Below are 16186 nucleotides of genomic sequence, written 5' to 3'. Positions count from 1 at the left end.
TAAACAGTAAAACCAGAATTTATTGTTTATTATGTCATTCGTAATTTTCAAGGTTACCTACTGTCAAATTATACTGCGGAAAAAATAAAAATATTCTGAAACGATGGAAAAAATCTACAATAATATTAAAACCAGTTAGAAAAGACAGACCGAAGTAAGCTAGTTATATAAATTAACTATTTTTTCAATTATGTAATGCATTAATTTAAATACAAGGGACATATAAACAAGATATTCATAACGAAAAGTGAACGCCCGATCGTACTTTTGAACTTCGTCGAACTTTATAGTTGATTTTAATATTCCTGCCATCTAGTAATGTAGCAATAGTATAAACATTGTTAGCAAATCTTAGATCAATAAAGCAGTTACAGTAGGAAACAGATGTCACTATTCTACATGTAATAAAAATATTTTTTTCCAGGACTTATTTTTTAATTTAAAAATATAAATTCTACATAAAAAAGAATTGAACAGTGTCTATACCTGGTACGCTACAGCTGGCGTAACAGGGCTAACATTGCTATTTTAAGTGTATACTCAGTATATATATATATATACATATATATAATTATTTTATTTATGACAGTAAAACCAATACACCGATATTTATATAAAAATACTTTATTCATATTACAGAGCATAAGTCTTTCACTACAATACAGGTACACAATAAAACACAATCCATACTTATTAATCATATAAAAAAGAGAAGTCTATGAAATAAAATCTACTAGCTAGAAAATAAGTCTTATTTTATAAACATAGTCAAACAACCTGGATTTACTCAATCCCAGAGAAATCGATAATATTTAGTGTAGATAATAAAAAAATGAGTAATATTTACGTATATTTCCCGACACACATGTAAAAATACTGGGGAAATTATAGTAATATTGTTGAAGATTATTTCTGACTATCGATTCCTCCTTTAACAAGTTGAATAAAAATGTGATTGGAATTTAGGATTTAGAAAAGAAATTACTTAAGCATGTGACAATTCCATCATAGTAATGTATGAATATTGACACAATTAAAACAAACATGGCAAAGCAAATTCCTGTTATATACATGAATTGGCTGGCTTCTTGGGGAGTGGCCAGAAGCTCTTCGCTACTGGCATCACGATCTAAAGCGTCAAATTCTGAGGTATCTGAAAATATAAACAAACCTTAATCTATTAGAATACACACCTTTTCAAAACAATGTGTCAAGAACAGCGCCATCTATCGGCGAAGTTGAAAAACTAAGTAGATTGCATACATATTTGTTAAGAGTTCAATCCAGCGAAATTTTTCATTTCTTTTACTATTATTATAAAATCAATTTACTTGGGATAGACAATATGACATTAACTTTAGGCTTTAATAAATCAATTTCTTCTTTCAATTTGAAAAAATTTAGTACCATGAGTTGAAATATGAAAATACTTTGCAAACATCTTTGTTGCAAGTAACTGTACAATGTTGAAAATATATAAATTTACCTGCTGGAGTTTCAAGATCACAAACAACATCTGCCTCTGTTATCTGCAAGTCTAGTAGTTCTTTGACAGATACCAATGCTTCAGCCGGTGCCTCCCCAGGAAACAGATAATCACAGAAGTAAGAAGTCCCCACCGGTACTAATACGCGACGGGGTGGCTCGTTGAAGCATATTTTTTCTAGAAAATATATATTTCTAAATGATATATGTAGTTGACCTCAGATAGCATCTGTTTTAATGATAATTTGAATAGTGTACTTGTTTTTTGGGTGTAATACGGCATGCTGAGTTCACAAGAGTTGCTTGCTATATTGTTAGTTATAAGATTTAGGAATTTAAGTTAAATTTTTTAATGTTTGTATGTAGGTTAGTTAGTGTGGGTAATATAATGGAATTCTATCGCATTAGTTGTAACTGTTAAGATAGGAAAATTTACTGGAAATAAATAAATAAATGTATTACACCCGAAAAACAAGTTAAAACAATTATACTTAAATAAATTTAAAAATTGCCATACAATATTTACCTACAACATACAAGGAAGTATAAAAAGTATCAATAGAAAGACGGATATGAATAAATATTCCATTGCACAGCCAGAACTTGAATTATGTATATCCTTAGTCGATAATTGTAAATGTCTAGGCAAACACTGATCAATCTTGTACAAGAACATGTACAAGAGTTGAAAATAATTTAAATTTCATTTAAAGAAAAGTTACGGCCAATGAAAAATATTTTTCTTGAATGCTAAAAAGTATGTTTAGTAAAGATGATTGAAAAAAATATTTTTTAACATACTATATGCCTGTTCTAATTATTTAAAATTGTAGCAAAGTCTAAAAGTTGAAATTTACCTTCGGGTAGTAAATTGTCATCAATCAATGCATCACAGTGCATAGTGAATCGGGATGCTAGTGACCTTATTATATCTTGTTTAACAGCCTCCGCAGCTTCTTTGATTGTAGCTTTAGGATACATAAATATACTGGATGCAACCACACCACTAAAGTGAATATGGCCATCACACTCTGAATATTGCACTGTTTCAGGAAAGGTATTTTCCTGAAAAAAAAATTTATCAATATCATCTCAATATATACAGTTTCTATAATTGTTGAATGAAAACATTGGAATTTCAGACAGCATTATTTGGCAAATATACTTTATATAATATAAAATAGCTATAATATGTGGCTTTTTAGAATCTCACCTGCTATAGATGTTTTAGTATTAAGCATGTACAAGCAGCTGAGGAAGCTTAATTTTGTTGGGTTATTAAACAATTATGGACAACTTAAACACCAGAGTAACATAAGCATACTTACATAAGGTACAAACAAAGACACTTGTATAGATTTAGGATTATCTGAAGCTCTTTTTATAATAATCTTCCTCTTCTTAAAGACTTGTTCTAAAGGTTCTGATGGTTCTTTCAACTCTCCATCAATGAACATAACACACAATTCAATTGTTTTATGGGCAGACTCCAGTATTTGCTAAAATAGGGGTTAATGATACAGGTCACAAAAATATACCTCTTTGAAATATTACATTTTTTGAATGTGTTTATGGTTTTAATTAATATAACTTTTTACTGAAATGGTATTTGAAATATTGAATAAATTGTAATAAGTATTCATATAACATATTTGTTAGCAATAGGGCTGACATTTTGTGCCCACATTTACAGTTTTACAATTCACAACCATAGTGCTTTACAAGTGGCTTCTTTGATTGGACTTACAATACTACCCATTGTAAGATAGATTTACTAAATCAGTGTTTACCTGAAATTGATGTTTAACAGATATTCCACTGTTCTTCACTAAAACAGGGTAAACCTCGTCAAATTCATAATAGCAGTCAAGTCTTTGCCATTGCTGTGGTTTTGGTAGGAACTTCCATTCAACAGGCTTTATGGACATTTTATTGCCCACATCAACCTCAATGCTCTTGCAAGTTAATACTTTTGTACTTGTGGACATATGAAGAATCAACTTTTCATTGGAATTAGGAACGTTACCATACATATATTGATTGCTATTGAGAGCTTTATGTGTATAATTCAAAACGGACTTCACTTTGCTGAAGTAATTAGGGTCTTCAAAAATATCTTCATCACTGGTAATAAAAATGCCTGTAATGAAAAATAACATTGTCCATATTTCAATAAGTTTAAGAGTAATTTACATATACATTAGAATCTCTATAAATCAAATGTCAAAAGATAAAAAATTTATTTAACATGTTTTCACTAATTGCATATAAATAAAGTAGCCCCAAAGGCTAACATGTATTTTTAATTTTACTGCAATAATTTCAGGGAATTCAAATCAAGACATTATTATATTTTACCAACTACAACTTATGGAGTCTCCTTTTTGGATTCCAGTTATACATTAATAATAAGTATTATCAATATTTTGTAGGACAATAACTTTTTGTTAGAGATACACTCCAAATAATTTGAGATTCGGCATATTTAGAAGTTCAGCTGAGGCAGCCATTTTTTTCTAATTATATAGGTTTGAGTTATAGAAATTCCATTGTATATTAATCCACTTAGATAGTTGAAAATTTTGAATAAAATTAATGGCAGGGAGTATAGTTTATTATGAAACTATACATGTTGTTTTTAGTTATTGAGATCAAAAACTAGTGTTCAAAACACAAGATAAAATAACAAACATAATGCATAAATCACATGGTACAATGTTATATTTTCTTGAATTATTTACATTTGTTTTAGCCCTTTGTTCCCTAATCAGGGTATAAAAATAATATAAAGACTAGTCTTTCTGATACAAACCCAGTACAAAAACTCCGCCAGGTAACATACGGGTAACATGTTTGGCATGATCAGCAACCCACGTCTCTGAGATATCTAATAAAGTACGCATTGTTTCCGGCTTTTCTGAAGCGTAGCTTGCTTCGGACGATGCATCATTTTTTTCATCAGGCGTACGAGCCAAATGTATTACGTTTTCTCGTGACTCTGTCACCTAAGGAAATTGTATGAATAACGAAACTTAATATAGTTAAAAAGTTCTTTAGCGCTTAAGCTTATAAATATACTTACTTGGCCCAGAATTAAGCCAATTACATAAACTTCTTTAGCAGCATACTGTTCTAAATATTGAAGGCAATATTCAGGAGAATACACGGTCCTAACCATATTTATTAGTTTAAACTATATGGAGACAATGTTTTATTTCTTTCGAATACTTTTACGTATTCAAAAGTTACAAATCAAACTAAGATAAAATGCAACTTATTTTGTAAATTATGAATACTTGTCACCACAGACTAAAAAGTAATGTTAAGCACAGACTAATGTGTAGTTTTTCAGAAACACAGCTATTACCACAGGTGACTTAAATTCCTAATTAAATAACGAGTCCAAATATCAAAGAATATTTTATTATTTGACAATAAGTAAAAATACAAGTTAACATAAATTTTGAAAGCTCCAAATTCAGACAGACCTCTCTTATTCATCATTCATTAACTTGAACAACTTTTCAGCAAGCAATAATATATTGTTTCGAATCACATTACAAAGTTTTGAAGATTTAGAAATTTGTATAATGATGTATGTATATTTTTTCAATGCAACTATTATATTACTTAAATCGCAATTATTTCTTTTGTCTAAGGTATGTCTGACGTATTTATTAACAAATTTAAATAGTTTTAATTCACTTTATATTATCGTGCTAGTAAACGTTTAGGATATTTGGAATTAAATTGAAATAAAAGCCTTTAATTAAAAAAAAAACACTTTATTTCTGACAGCTTAACTGAGTTATAATCCTTTGCGATCAAACTAGTCGTGATTCTATGCAATAATTATACATTACAAACGACTAGTAATACAAAAATTAATAAGGTCAGTAATCGAAAACTGAAGGTTGGCCTTTTACATTAACTTAATTACATATTGAGAAATTGCCTGACAGACAATTGAATTGTATATGTCTATGGCTAAGATTAATAGATAAGTTAGATACCGAAAATAAGACTTGGCTTAAAGGTCTCGTTACCAGGCCATAAAATTATTAAAAAAAGTATAGATGAGTTAGAGTACTAACAAATATTCCACCTATGAAAATTAATTGTCAAATGGGAAATTTAGTTCGCACTCTGTGATATAAAATTGCCCCCGTTAGGTTCGTTAACCAAAATGTCAAGTCACATAATAATTTTCCCGAGCACTGTCAAAAATGTGAAACGTCATAGACTATATAGACAATGGTTACTTTAGTTCAACTGAAATGTAACGGTTAATATTTTAATTCATGATTAATTAAATTTGCACTTCGAGAAATCCATTTCGGGGTGTTGTTCCATGAATCTGTAAAAAAAGTAAAGATTATAAAATTTCTCGTCTGTTAAACCACAGGCATACAACAAATAAATGAAATATTTAAACTCTTGTCATATTAAATCCTACTAAAATGATTATAATTCAGTGGCGTTCCAACTACAAAATGTTCACAGATTACGTTTTTCGTTAATTTTTATTTCATAGTATTTTCGTCCTGTCAGACACATGCCGTTGATTTTTGGATTTGTGCCTATATGAGCATAGCCGGTGATAGAACCTTCGATATTACTGAAAGTCGCATGCATGCTTATGCCTCTAGACCAACACTGTTTTTGAATAATATTATTACATTGCCTCAGACTTTCTGGATCATTAACTACGGGCAACTATGAAAAAATAAATTAATAAAGCAATTACAGAAATGTGTTAGCCCAATTGTGAGGCTGGAGTGAGTCATACATTCCGTATGTATGATAAGACGGTAGGCGCTAAGTATGACTTTCGTAGGTCAAATGAATATTGGTAGTTACACGAGTCTTCACCTTGTGCTTCGACTCTAAATCTTTCCCTAAATATTATTTTCGTACATAAACCGGGCTCCTCCAATCGTATACCAAATTATCTTTATCGACTGATTATGTAACTTATGTTTTAAGGAAACTAAGGACAGTGAACATAACTCAGTGTTACTAAATCGATTAATGAACTCTGAGTTTATACTGTAAAACTAAATGTTTGTATAAAGCGTATACGGAAAATATATCAAGGAGAAATATAACCAGGAACGCCTATATCCGCTGAATATTGCGCCATTCTTCAGTCAACCTTTTACTTCTGATCTCGGCAATGAGATCACCAAAATATATTACATTTATTCCATACAACTTAATTTGTACTACAGATTATAATAATTCTCAGACTTATATATTATAAATCTATTATAAAAATAAATGTAATTGTTTGATGGAGTAATAATAAGAGCCCTTAAAATTAAATCGCGTTTAATAATTTATAGAAGCCGAAATAAAATTTAATCCGCTGTAAAAGGAATGTCATTAACTGAATTAATATAATTTGTATTAAATGTATTATTCGGATTTCCGGCACTTTTAACAGTAGGTATTTAATTAATTTGCAACCAAGAGTTTTTCATATGCTGAATATCTTTATTTTATTTCTTATTGTGAAAAACAAACGCTATGTTTGTGTTTATTGTTATATGATGTAATATTAATAATGTATTTGCAAGAATATAAGAATATTTTTTTAAACACTACATCATCACATTATTCAAATATATGAGTACGTATTCAAATTAATATAAATTATGTTGCATCACGCAAATAGTCATTAATAGATTTTTTTTTTCTCCCCATGTCTAACTTCGACAGCAGTCTATTCCTGGCTAAGTTTAATTTAACTCCGTGCATTGTAATATATTAGCGCCTCAAATTTTTTTATCCGTTTCATGATAATTTGCCAATGTAATAGACAAGTAGATCAGGCCCATGTGCCTGACCACACGCCGTCAATTTTTTGGGTCCAAGGGCAAGCCGGTTTCCTCACGACGTTTTTCATTCACCGTCCGAGCGAATGTTAATTGCAGATATAGAAAGAAAACTCTCTTTCTATATGCGCAATTGGCGCACGCTGAAGGCATTAGGCCAACACAGCTCGCAATAAATGATTAGTTATATTTCTTTCTTTCTTTCTTTCTTTATATATATTTTTTCCCACACAGTCCTTAACTAGGTGACCACAACATGGGAGACCTAACAATAGAATATATTAAATGAAAGCACCTACTTCTTAAGTACGTCTTGCTTCTTCTGTTCATCGCTGGTTGGCAAACCCATCTCCTTTTGCCTTTGATCGTACATCATCTTCTCAACTAGACCTCTGGTCTCACCATCCAAGTCAGACAGCTTCGATGGTTCTGTTAATAAAAAAACATCGTTAATATAATAAAACGTGGATTGCGATTTTGTTACCATGGTTACCGTATTTTCACCTGACAACAAATTTTCTAACCAAAGTTATATACTAAATCTGTGTTTTATAATATTCTTTACTTAAGCACACTGAGCTTTATTTATTTGCAAATTCTAGCTAGTTTTATGCAATTTCTCTTCTACGCCCTACAATGAAAACATTCCAAATTAATGTCGTATTGGACATTCTGTCACATACTTTAAGTTTTATAATCCCTTTAATGAACTTTCACTTAAATCGACAATTTATGATATAGATCCACTTTCCACAAATGTTATATTTAAATTATACACACCAATAAGATAGTATATATAATTTAACAGAGGATAAAAAGCATTCTATAATTATACAATATCACTTCATTCACCTTTGATCAGCCTTCTATGGGCCTGCCTAAACCTATATTTTACCACACCCGGCATCGAAATAAACGCCAATTAAGTTAACTGACACGGTGCAAGGAAACAACTAGCAGGTTAATTCAGAGTCAATACTTAAACCTTATTACAAATTTCAGTCCAAACCGTTTACGACGATAATGTTTACAACATACCGTTATATGCAGAGGTTATATTGTTCAGAATCCAAATTTCATTTGACTATCATAAATTCTTTATAACAGATTTTGACTGTCAATACACAGTTCGAGCTAAATGTTATCCCTGAATCTTAGCACCTACTAATAAATTAAACTTTGTATTTTGAAATTAAATATTAAACAAACCTGGATTAATTTTTTTAGTCGATATTTCGGGATCCGTGGACACAAGACGACCCCACCAGTTCATTTTGTTAACCTGGAAAATAATTACTTAAATAAACTGGCACAATCCTATTATATTATAATTTAGAAAACTAGGATATAAAGTTTTTTACTGTTTAAGCTGTATTTATTGTTTTTTGATAACCTGATAAACTTGTACATAATAATAATAATTTTACAATGATTTATTATTATGTATAATGAAACCATATTTATTTGATTTTAATTGAAATTGTAAGTATTGTTTAAATGTAGATACAACCCTAATCAAAATCACTACTAACAGTATCACAGTGGTATTTAAAAAATATAATAAAAAAATTAATTAGATCAAAAAAAATGAGGTTGATTAAAGAGTCTATATCCTTTTAAAAACCAATTCCTTAACTTTCCGTTTAACCTATATCAAACTAATAGACATACCTTCTCCAAATTAACCAACAAAGACCTGCCATCTTGAAGCACCCACGTGGATTCCTCAACCTTCACATCGGCATCCAGATCGCCATCAATAATAGGCGGCTGGCCCTTAATGCCCACTTTGAGGTGACGTTTGCTAATCACAACGGTCAAATCCCGTGGACGCAGCACTTGACGTAATGGAACGCGTAACTGAAGCAAAAATATTCATTCAAAGAAAATCCACAGGAGCTGTTAAACAATTCTTAAACCTAATAAAAGAAAAAAGTTTAAGAAATCGTAATTAATTACGAAATATCTTTTTAATAATTTTACTCTGAAAAGAATGATCATGGTCGCTTTATGGTCCACAGCGTCGTTTCTTAATTATAAAATAAAATCTATGTGATTCTGAAACTAGGAACATTAAAAAAAATTGACAAGAACTAAAAATTAAAACCCGCGAGCCCTCTGGCATTGAGAGTGTCCATGGGCGGCGGTATCACTTAACATCAGGTGAGCCTCCTGCCCGTTTGCAGTTTGCATTTGCCGTTTGCGTTTGGTTCAATAAAAAAAAATTAAATTTATATATTGTCGAACCTATGATTGTTATTGACATTATACCCAAATAGTTTAGTCAAGTCATAACGTACGTTTTATTAATATTTGTTTTGAAGTTCTGGTTAGCTCATTAAACCGTTGCGTTCTTTCCAACAAAATGGTAACCATGATAACAAATACTGATAATTTATTTGCATGAAAATGTTATAACATGTATAATAATAATAAAAAGTCTTTATTCATTTTAAGTACATTTTCTTTTCAAAGTGTAAGATTTGGAAACCCTTTTAAGTAAAAAATACCTGTGTCAGGGTTCCCAGCTCTTCCATAAATAAACTTAATTACAATAATGACATTATTTAACCTATTTTTTGAACCGTTTCCTTTTTATTTTTCTTTTATGAACCATGTACGTTGTATTATCGCGAATCGCCATTAGGTATTATTTTGTTTTCAAAAGGTAAAAGTGCCAAGTAATGTTGTGTCAATCTCGCTTTAAAACAGTGAAGGTTTAAAGCAAGATCAAGCCTTCTTGCGTTACTGTATTAAAAAAGAATAAATGAATCTCACGTTCATATAAAATTGATAATGAGTATAGATTTATGATACGGGAAAATGAATACGCCAACAGTAGAATAATAATTTTAATTCTTGGTAATTCGAAACTAAAGGAAAAACTTTCTAGACAACAGCTAACTTGGTTTTGACACTTAGAACTTAAAGAAAACACTTTTTAACATACGTACAGCATGCGTGGTCACGCTGTAAATCACGCGAAACGTTAAAAAAATTAATATTATGTAAAATAATTATAAGTTTAAATACTAATACATAGCTTCAATCCGTTTCAAAAAGTGTTTTCTTTAAATGTGTAAAAGCTATGTTAATAAAAGACAATACTATGTGCAACTTAGAATTTACTTAGTTACTGTTTTACTTTTTTTCATAATTTTTTTTGATACAATTTTTGCGAGGCCGCTTCGATTATATTTGATTTGTTATACCTAGTACAGACCAGTATAATGTACTAAACTTTCCACAGTTTACCACAATGTCGTAAGGATATGAGATACTCCTTTACATTCTATAACTTATCACCTTGAAAAGTTAAGATAAATAATTAACTTACTTTATTACTTTCGTTAAAATTAAAAAAATATTATAAAATATATTTCAGTAAAAACATAATTCACAACAGGATATAAATATCATTACTTGCACAACATACGTAGACGGATATAATAATTTGCATTAAAGCTGGGAGTTACTTAACATCACATTTTAAAAGGTCGCTACAATTACTTAAAGATAACTTAAGAGCATATTCTTCCTATAAACAGATTGCTACACTTTCGAACATGTACTTTCCACTATTTGATGAAGGCAATCAATAAAAATAGCAGCCAAGGGTACATGGAACAAAGGAAAAATTGAACAGCCAATTGGGGCATGGGTATAAAAAGTTGGCGGCTCTACAACCTCTTTAGATCTGGGCCTCAGATTTCTAAATCCTTTTCATGATCATTTTTAATAATATGCAAGTACTTAGGTGATCAGCCTCCAGTGCTTGTCATACGGCGTCGACTCTTTTGGACCATGACACTTCGGTTTCCTTACGATGTTTTCCTTCAATTTCTTCAGAAAGTCCATTGGTGTACAGCCGGGATGCGAACCTATGACCTCAAGTATGAGAGTTGGATGCTGAAGCCACTAGGCCAATATTTCTCCATGGGGCAGGGGGTATATCTACATAATTAATAGCTTTTTTAAGACCAATAAATTACTCCATGACCTGTCGCTTTATCACGAATTGTTTGAAATAAATCTAAAGTTTTTTTTATTTCTAATTCCTAAAGAATTCATAGATTACTGAGGTCAATAACATACTTTTTTACAAAACCTGAATCCTGGTATTTAAAATATTACGTAGTTTATTCAATCTTGTTTTCTTGTATTATTCATGACGTTAATACTTTAAATTTTTGTAATCACACTCTTGACATTTATTACAAAATAATGTACATAAAGGTTGTTTCCATGTATAGAAACAGACTTTTTAAAAAAATCAAAGGGGAAGCCTTCTGTGCTTGGTAGCTTGAATTTCAGTAGAACAATGTAACGTATTTGAGAGCCAGTCATATGTTTTATATTATCTTGCGTTTGAACTTTGTTCTCTGTACATACAAAATTGCAACATACGCTATAATTTTTAATTTGAATTTTATTCTACTCGATTATAAGAAACACTAAGCATTCATGATGTCCACATTCCATGGTGTTGCCATGGTAACCACAACACGAATAGCATTAAAAACCGGTCATTCATCAACTTTTATTAATGATATCAACATCAGACATAAAAAATTTAATTGTGCTCGTAGTTTTATTGCATACACAGTAATCAAGCTACATGACAAAAAAATTGAGTTTACATTGTTCCATATTTAAAAGGATATTTATTTCAGATTATTCACAGCCCATCAGATGTAGGTACTTTTTTTTGTTAACTGGCCAGTAATCATATATTGAGACTCCATTTTCTTTATTCTATTTTTGAAATCGAATGACGCTGTTGAGTTTCTTGTACTTTCCAAAAGGGCGCGGTTTGAAGGTCTATAAGGCTTCAATTTCTATAATGGATAATGTAATTCCAAGTTTGGCTACTTTGCTTATATCTTCACCAAATTATTTTTTAATTATAACTATTAATTCTCAAACTCGTGTATTAAGTATTACTTCATATAGACAACATTTGCATGTGTTATTATTAATGTAACATTATCATAACGTCACTTGATTTTCATTATGGTCCTTATATAAGTCATACAAAGATGTCAATAATGTTCATTGAAAAAACAAGGTATCAATAGGAATTCTTGTATGGAGGTCACTTCCGCGATTTAGCAATTTCATCATCGTATTGCACATTAACGAATTAAAATTATATAAATATATGCAACGTTTCTGTTTAATTTACATTCTTATTAGGTTCAAAGCCTTGTACGACAAATTAACATCTCGTTAAGTCTTCGCACTATAGCTCCAAACAAAGCGATTCGTAGAATGAAACGTTAAGGCCTATTTTTAAATTTAATTAAATTTATTGGTCAATAGTAAAATGTATTGGAGCCGGAGTTTGAATTCCCGACTTCATGGTCGAGAGTCGGGCTAGTGTTAGACTGATTGGTTAATTATTATATGATGAAGATAAAAATACCAAGAATCAAAAAAGTTATATGTTATTCCAGATCACCTGATACGTTATTACTTTTCGTTCATTTCCTGCGGAGCACGCCAACGTCAGTTGTTGCCTCAAGGCCCAGGTCAAAGGAAGACGTCATTGTCATGTGAAGAATACTAAGTGTTTGTCTGTATTTGAAGACTTTCCTCGAATTATCTAGATTGTTCTAGAGAACTTTAGCAAAACGGTATCCACTCTTAGCACGACTTTTCTACCATTCTCCAATGACAACATCTCAAGTGCGCTAATACTCTTAGAAATTATAAAAATATCTATCCTTTCAGAGACAATATGAAGCACTCACAGCTTTACAGGGAATCTGTTGCCATTCTGCCTCTAAAGACCAAAAATACCCATTGTTTCCGCCATCTTAAATAGCCCTTTAGTACAAATAAACTAAGTTCTTGTTAATAGTTAAAACGTGTTTACCATATCATATTACCAATATATACGATTTTTTAATACTAATATATTAACGTATAATTTAAAATAATAAAAAAACCGATTGTCGATCGCACAAAAACAATAATTGTTCTACAAGGAGAGCGCCACTAAACGCAGCCGATGCGTGCCGGCCTCGCATTCCTCGCAAGGACGATACATGATCACAGCATCTGTTTGACCGGATAAGCTTGCTTACTCATCAATAGATTTTGACTACATTTAAAATTGTCTATGACACTACTGCGATATAGTTTTCACATGATCTAGCTTCGTGCTGGAGTTTGGAGCGAGGTGAAATAAGAAGCTCAAACCGAACACGATGCCCTCATTGGGGACGCCCTCTATCCCTACCAGGGGACATAGGACATTAAGGAAGTGCTGTTAATTATGACCTAGGTGCCTAGTGGTTTTCCGATGACCTTCCATCGTATCAGTTTGTGTGACTTAATTATTATTTTACTAAATTATAATTAAAAATAATATCCTAAAAGAATTATTCGGTAGTAATACAGAATTTGAAATTGTGTCCATGGGAACACGTATTAGCCCTGAGTCAAGTATTAGCCCTCGTATTTAAAAAACGTATTAGATTTGACATGAAAGCCAATAAGCCTTATTACAAAAGACATGAAATAGATTGTCACAATTAAATAGAATAAATCTAAAAAATCTGGTTAAATAGCGTACTAGAATATTTATTTACATACCTACAAACAACCAAACACGCGAGATTTCGGCTCCAAGTAGTATTTACTCATTGAACTTTAATCTTCTCATTTAAATTAGTTTTAACGAGGACGTTGATTACTGATCCACTAGAAATCTCATATAGCATATGTTTTTCCTTATTGCACAATGCCGCTTAAAAATAAATAAATACAAACTAACTATTTGGCGCTTATAGAACGTCTTTCACAATATGTAGTTTAGCTTACAAAATTTGAAATTTTGAACAGATACATAATTCTGTCACAACTTTAAAGTAGCTTTTAACCCTACAAATATAAGGGTAATGAAAGCTTAAAGGCCGGCAACGCACCCACTAAAAATGGGTGTTTATGGCCTAAACGACTGCCTTTTTGGGCGTCCCGCAGGCTCGTTTGCCCGCCTATTATATAAAAAGTAGGTTATTAAAGACACGATGAAGTAAGCCCAAAGATACCGAGACGCATGATTGCTGAACAATCATCAGGTAATTAGATTTGAGCGTGTGACTGTGTTAAGCAATTCCGACTTAATACTTTTCAAGAACCTTGTGAACTGGTATGGTGCTATTATACCGTCACACTTTGCGTTTTCTTAATCTATAGAAAATTCCAATCCCGTCATCTTTTTCATATCTGATACAAGACATCCTGTAGACATACATACAAGTGTGTTTTATCGTAATACGTAACTCTCTATAGATTAATGATTACTAAGAGAAACTGAATTGTAGATTTGCAAGCTTCTCTGAGTACTAATTCATACATAATTAATTTACTTAAATTTCGAAAGGACTTCTATTCGTTACGAGTAATAAAATTTGTTTATAATTAATTCTGAGAAAAAATTCCTTTACTTTATTTAATCACTATATACATTCAGGTACAAAACACCGAACACGAACACATAATACTTAATTTCATTATATCAAAATCACCTTTTTGACTTATCAATTACATTGTCAGGCATTTTTCGTTTACCGCCCACAAACGAACACAAGGTTAGTTATGCACTGTCTTCTTTTTCTAGCAAATTAACGATGTTATCACGAGAACGTGACTACGATTCCAATTTAACTAAATGTAAAAATTCATTTGCAGTAAACAAAGACAATTAAAATTGATATAATATCGGTTTTTCTTAAATAATTACAATAACATGTACCTACGTTAAACAATCGGTCAGATACCTACAGTAAAATTATAAATCTAATTTTAGACTTAATTTGCATATTATGTATGAAGATTATATATATGGTCAGTATAACCTCGTTTTAAGATATTCCAAAACATGATTCAGATGTAGGTCCAAGATTTGTCCAACTTAGTGACTTTATCATCATTTTACGCAACATTTCATTCTCAGTATGAACATACAGTCAGTCAAAGCTTGTTATCAATTAAACAACATAAAAAGGTATATTAAGAAAGGAAATAGATAAAGCAACCGTCTCTTGAGGATACGCATTAGAATATTAATTATGCACTTCTTGTACTTTACTCTCTGAAGATGTTTCTGTTTTTTGTTGTTCCATAGTAGGATTGCCTGGAAGAAATCGCTTGTTAGCGATAAGGCCACCCGTTGCCATAAAATTATGTAACCTACTTTTTGTTTTTTATAAGTATAATTATGTATATAATATAATGGTAACGAAGTACAAATAAAATAAATAAATATTTTATCCAAGTGATACAGCAACCAATTCAGTTTTAATACACTTTGTATGTAAGTTGCATTTTGTAACTTCAAACATTATACTCAAAACCGTTTACGACGACATCGTTATAACAACATACCGTTTAAGTTGACCAAAATCAAAGGTCCTGTTGAATTCTATTGTATTAGGTGCTTAAGAACATTATCAACGACTTTGATAGTTTTTACTACCAAATGAGTCCCTTCGATGTCGTTAGTAGAACAGTTTTTGACTCTAGTAATAAAAATTCACATAGCATTAGATTACAACCGCAATATCAATCAATCGTCTTTGTCTTGATCGCAAGATTGAATGACAATTGACAATATAGGGAAAGTGGCGACCAAAAAACCCCAACTGTTTGAGGTACAGTAATTACTGTATTACAACAAGGAAAGACCAGTCCAATAAATAAAACCATTGAACTTGAATACACGCGCCATTTTATTGGCGTAACGTCACCTGAATCGTAATTTCTTTTCGAGTCCCACCATGATTCAAGAGGATCGGCCTTGCGCGGTTGCACAACCACTGGGCTGGTCAGTCAGACGTCATTTTAGTATACGTGAC

General features: G+C 31.2%; 2 protein-coding genes across 3 annotated transcripts in view; both read right to left on the bottom strand.

The window, feature by feature from the left end:
* Window positions 1–610: 610 nt before the first annotated feature.
* Window positions 611–4783, bottom strand: LOC110994677 (protein odr-4 homolog). The gene is made up of 7 exons (XM_022261472.2): window positions 4568–4783; window positions 4298–4490; window positions 3276–3625; window positions 2814–2984; window positions 2343–2550; window positions 1487–1663; window positions 611–1153 (listed from the first exon to the last, which is right to left on the bottom strand). The coding sequence occupies exons 1-7, from the start codon at window positions 4661–4663 to the stop codon at window positions 963–965; spliced, it is 1386 nt and encodes a 461-aa protein (XP_022117164.2). The 5' UTR covers window positions 4664–4783; the 3' UTR covers window positions 611–962.
* A 475-nt stretch (window positions 4784–5258) lies between these two features.
* The window catches only part of LOC110994662 (nuclear migration protein nudC), a 29297-nt gene continuing 18369 nt past the window's right edge, over window positions 5259–16186 (bottom strand). For both annotated transcript variants that reach the window (XM_022261454.2, XM_022261455.2), the window contains exons 6-9: window positions 8994–9182; window positions 8532–8604; window positions 7622–7751; window positions 5259–5842 (exon numbers count right to left, since the gene is read on the bottom strand). In XM_022261454.2, coding sequence (XP_022117146.2) covers window positions 5791–5842; window positions 7622–7751; window positions 8532–8604; window positions 8994–9182 — 444 coding nt within the window. In that variant the 3' untranslated portion in view covers window positions 5259–5790. The remainder of the gene's footprint in view (window positions 5843–7621; window positions 7752–8531; window positions 8605–8993; window positions 9183–16186) is intronic.

The sequence above is a fragment of the Pieris rapae genome, chromosome 12 (genome assembly GCF_905147795.1).
Source record: "Pieris rapae chromosome 12, ilPieRapa1.1, whole genome shotgun sequence".
NCBI classification, from domain to species: Eukaryota; Metazoa; Arthropoda; class Insecta; order Lepidoptera; family Pieridae; genus Pieris; species Pieris rapae.
Note: the sequence above shows the minus strand (reverse complement) of the source record. Positions and strands in the feature narration are given on the sequence as shown.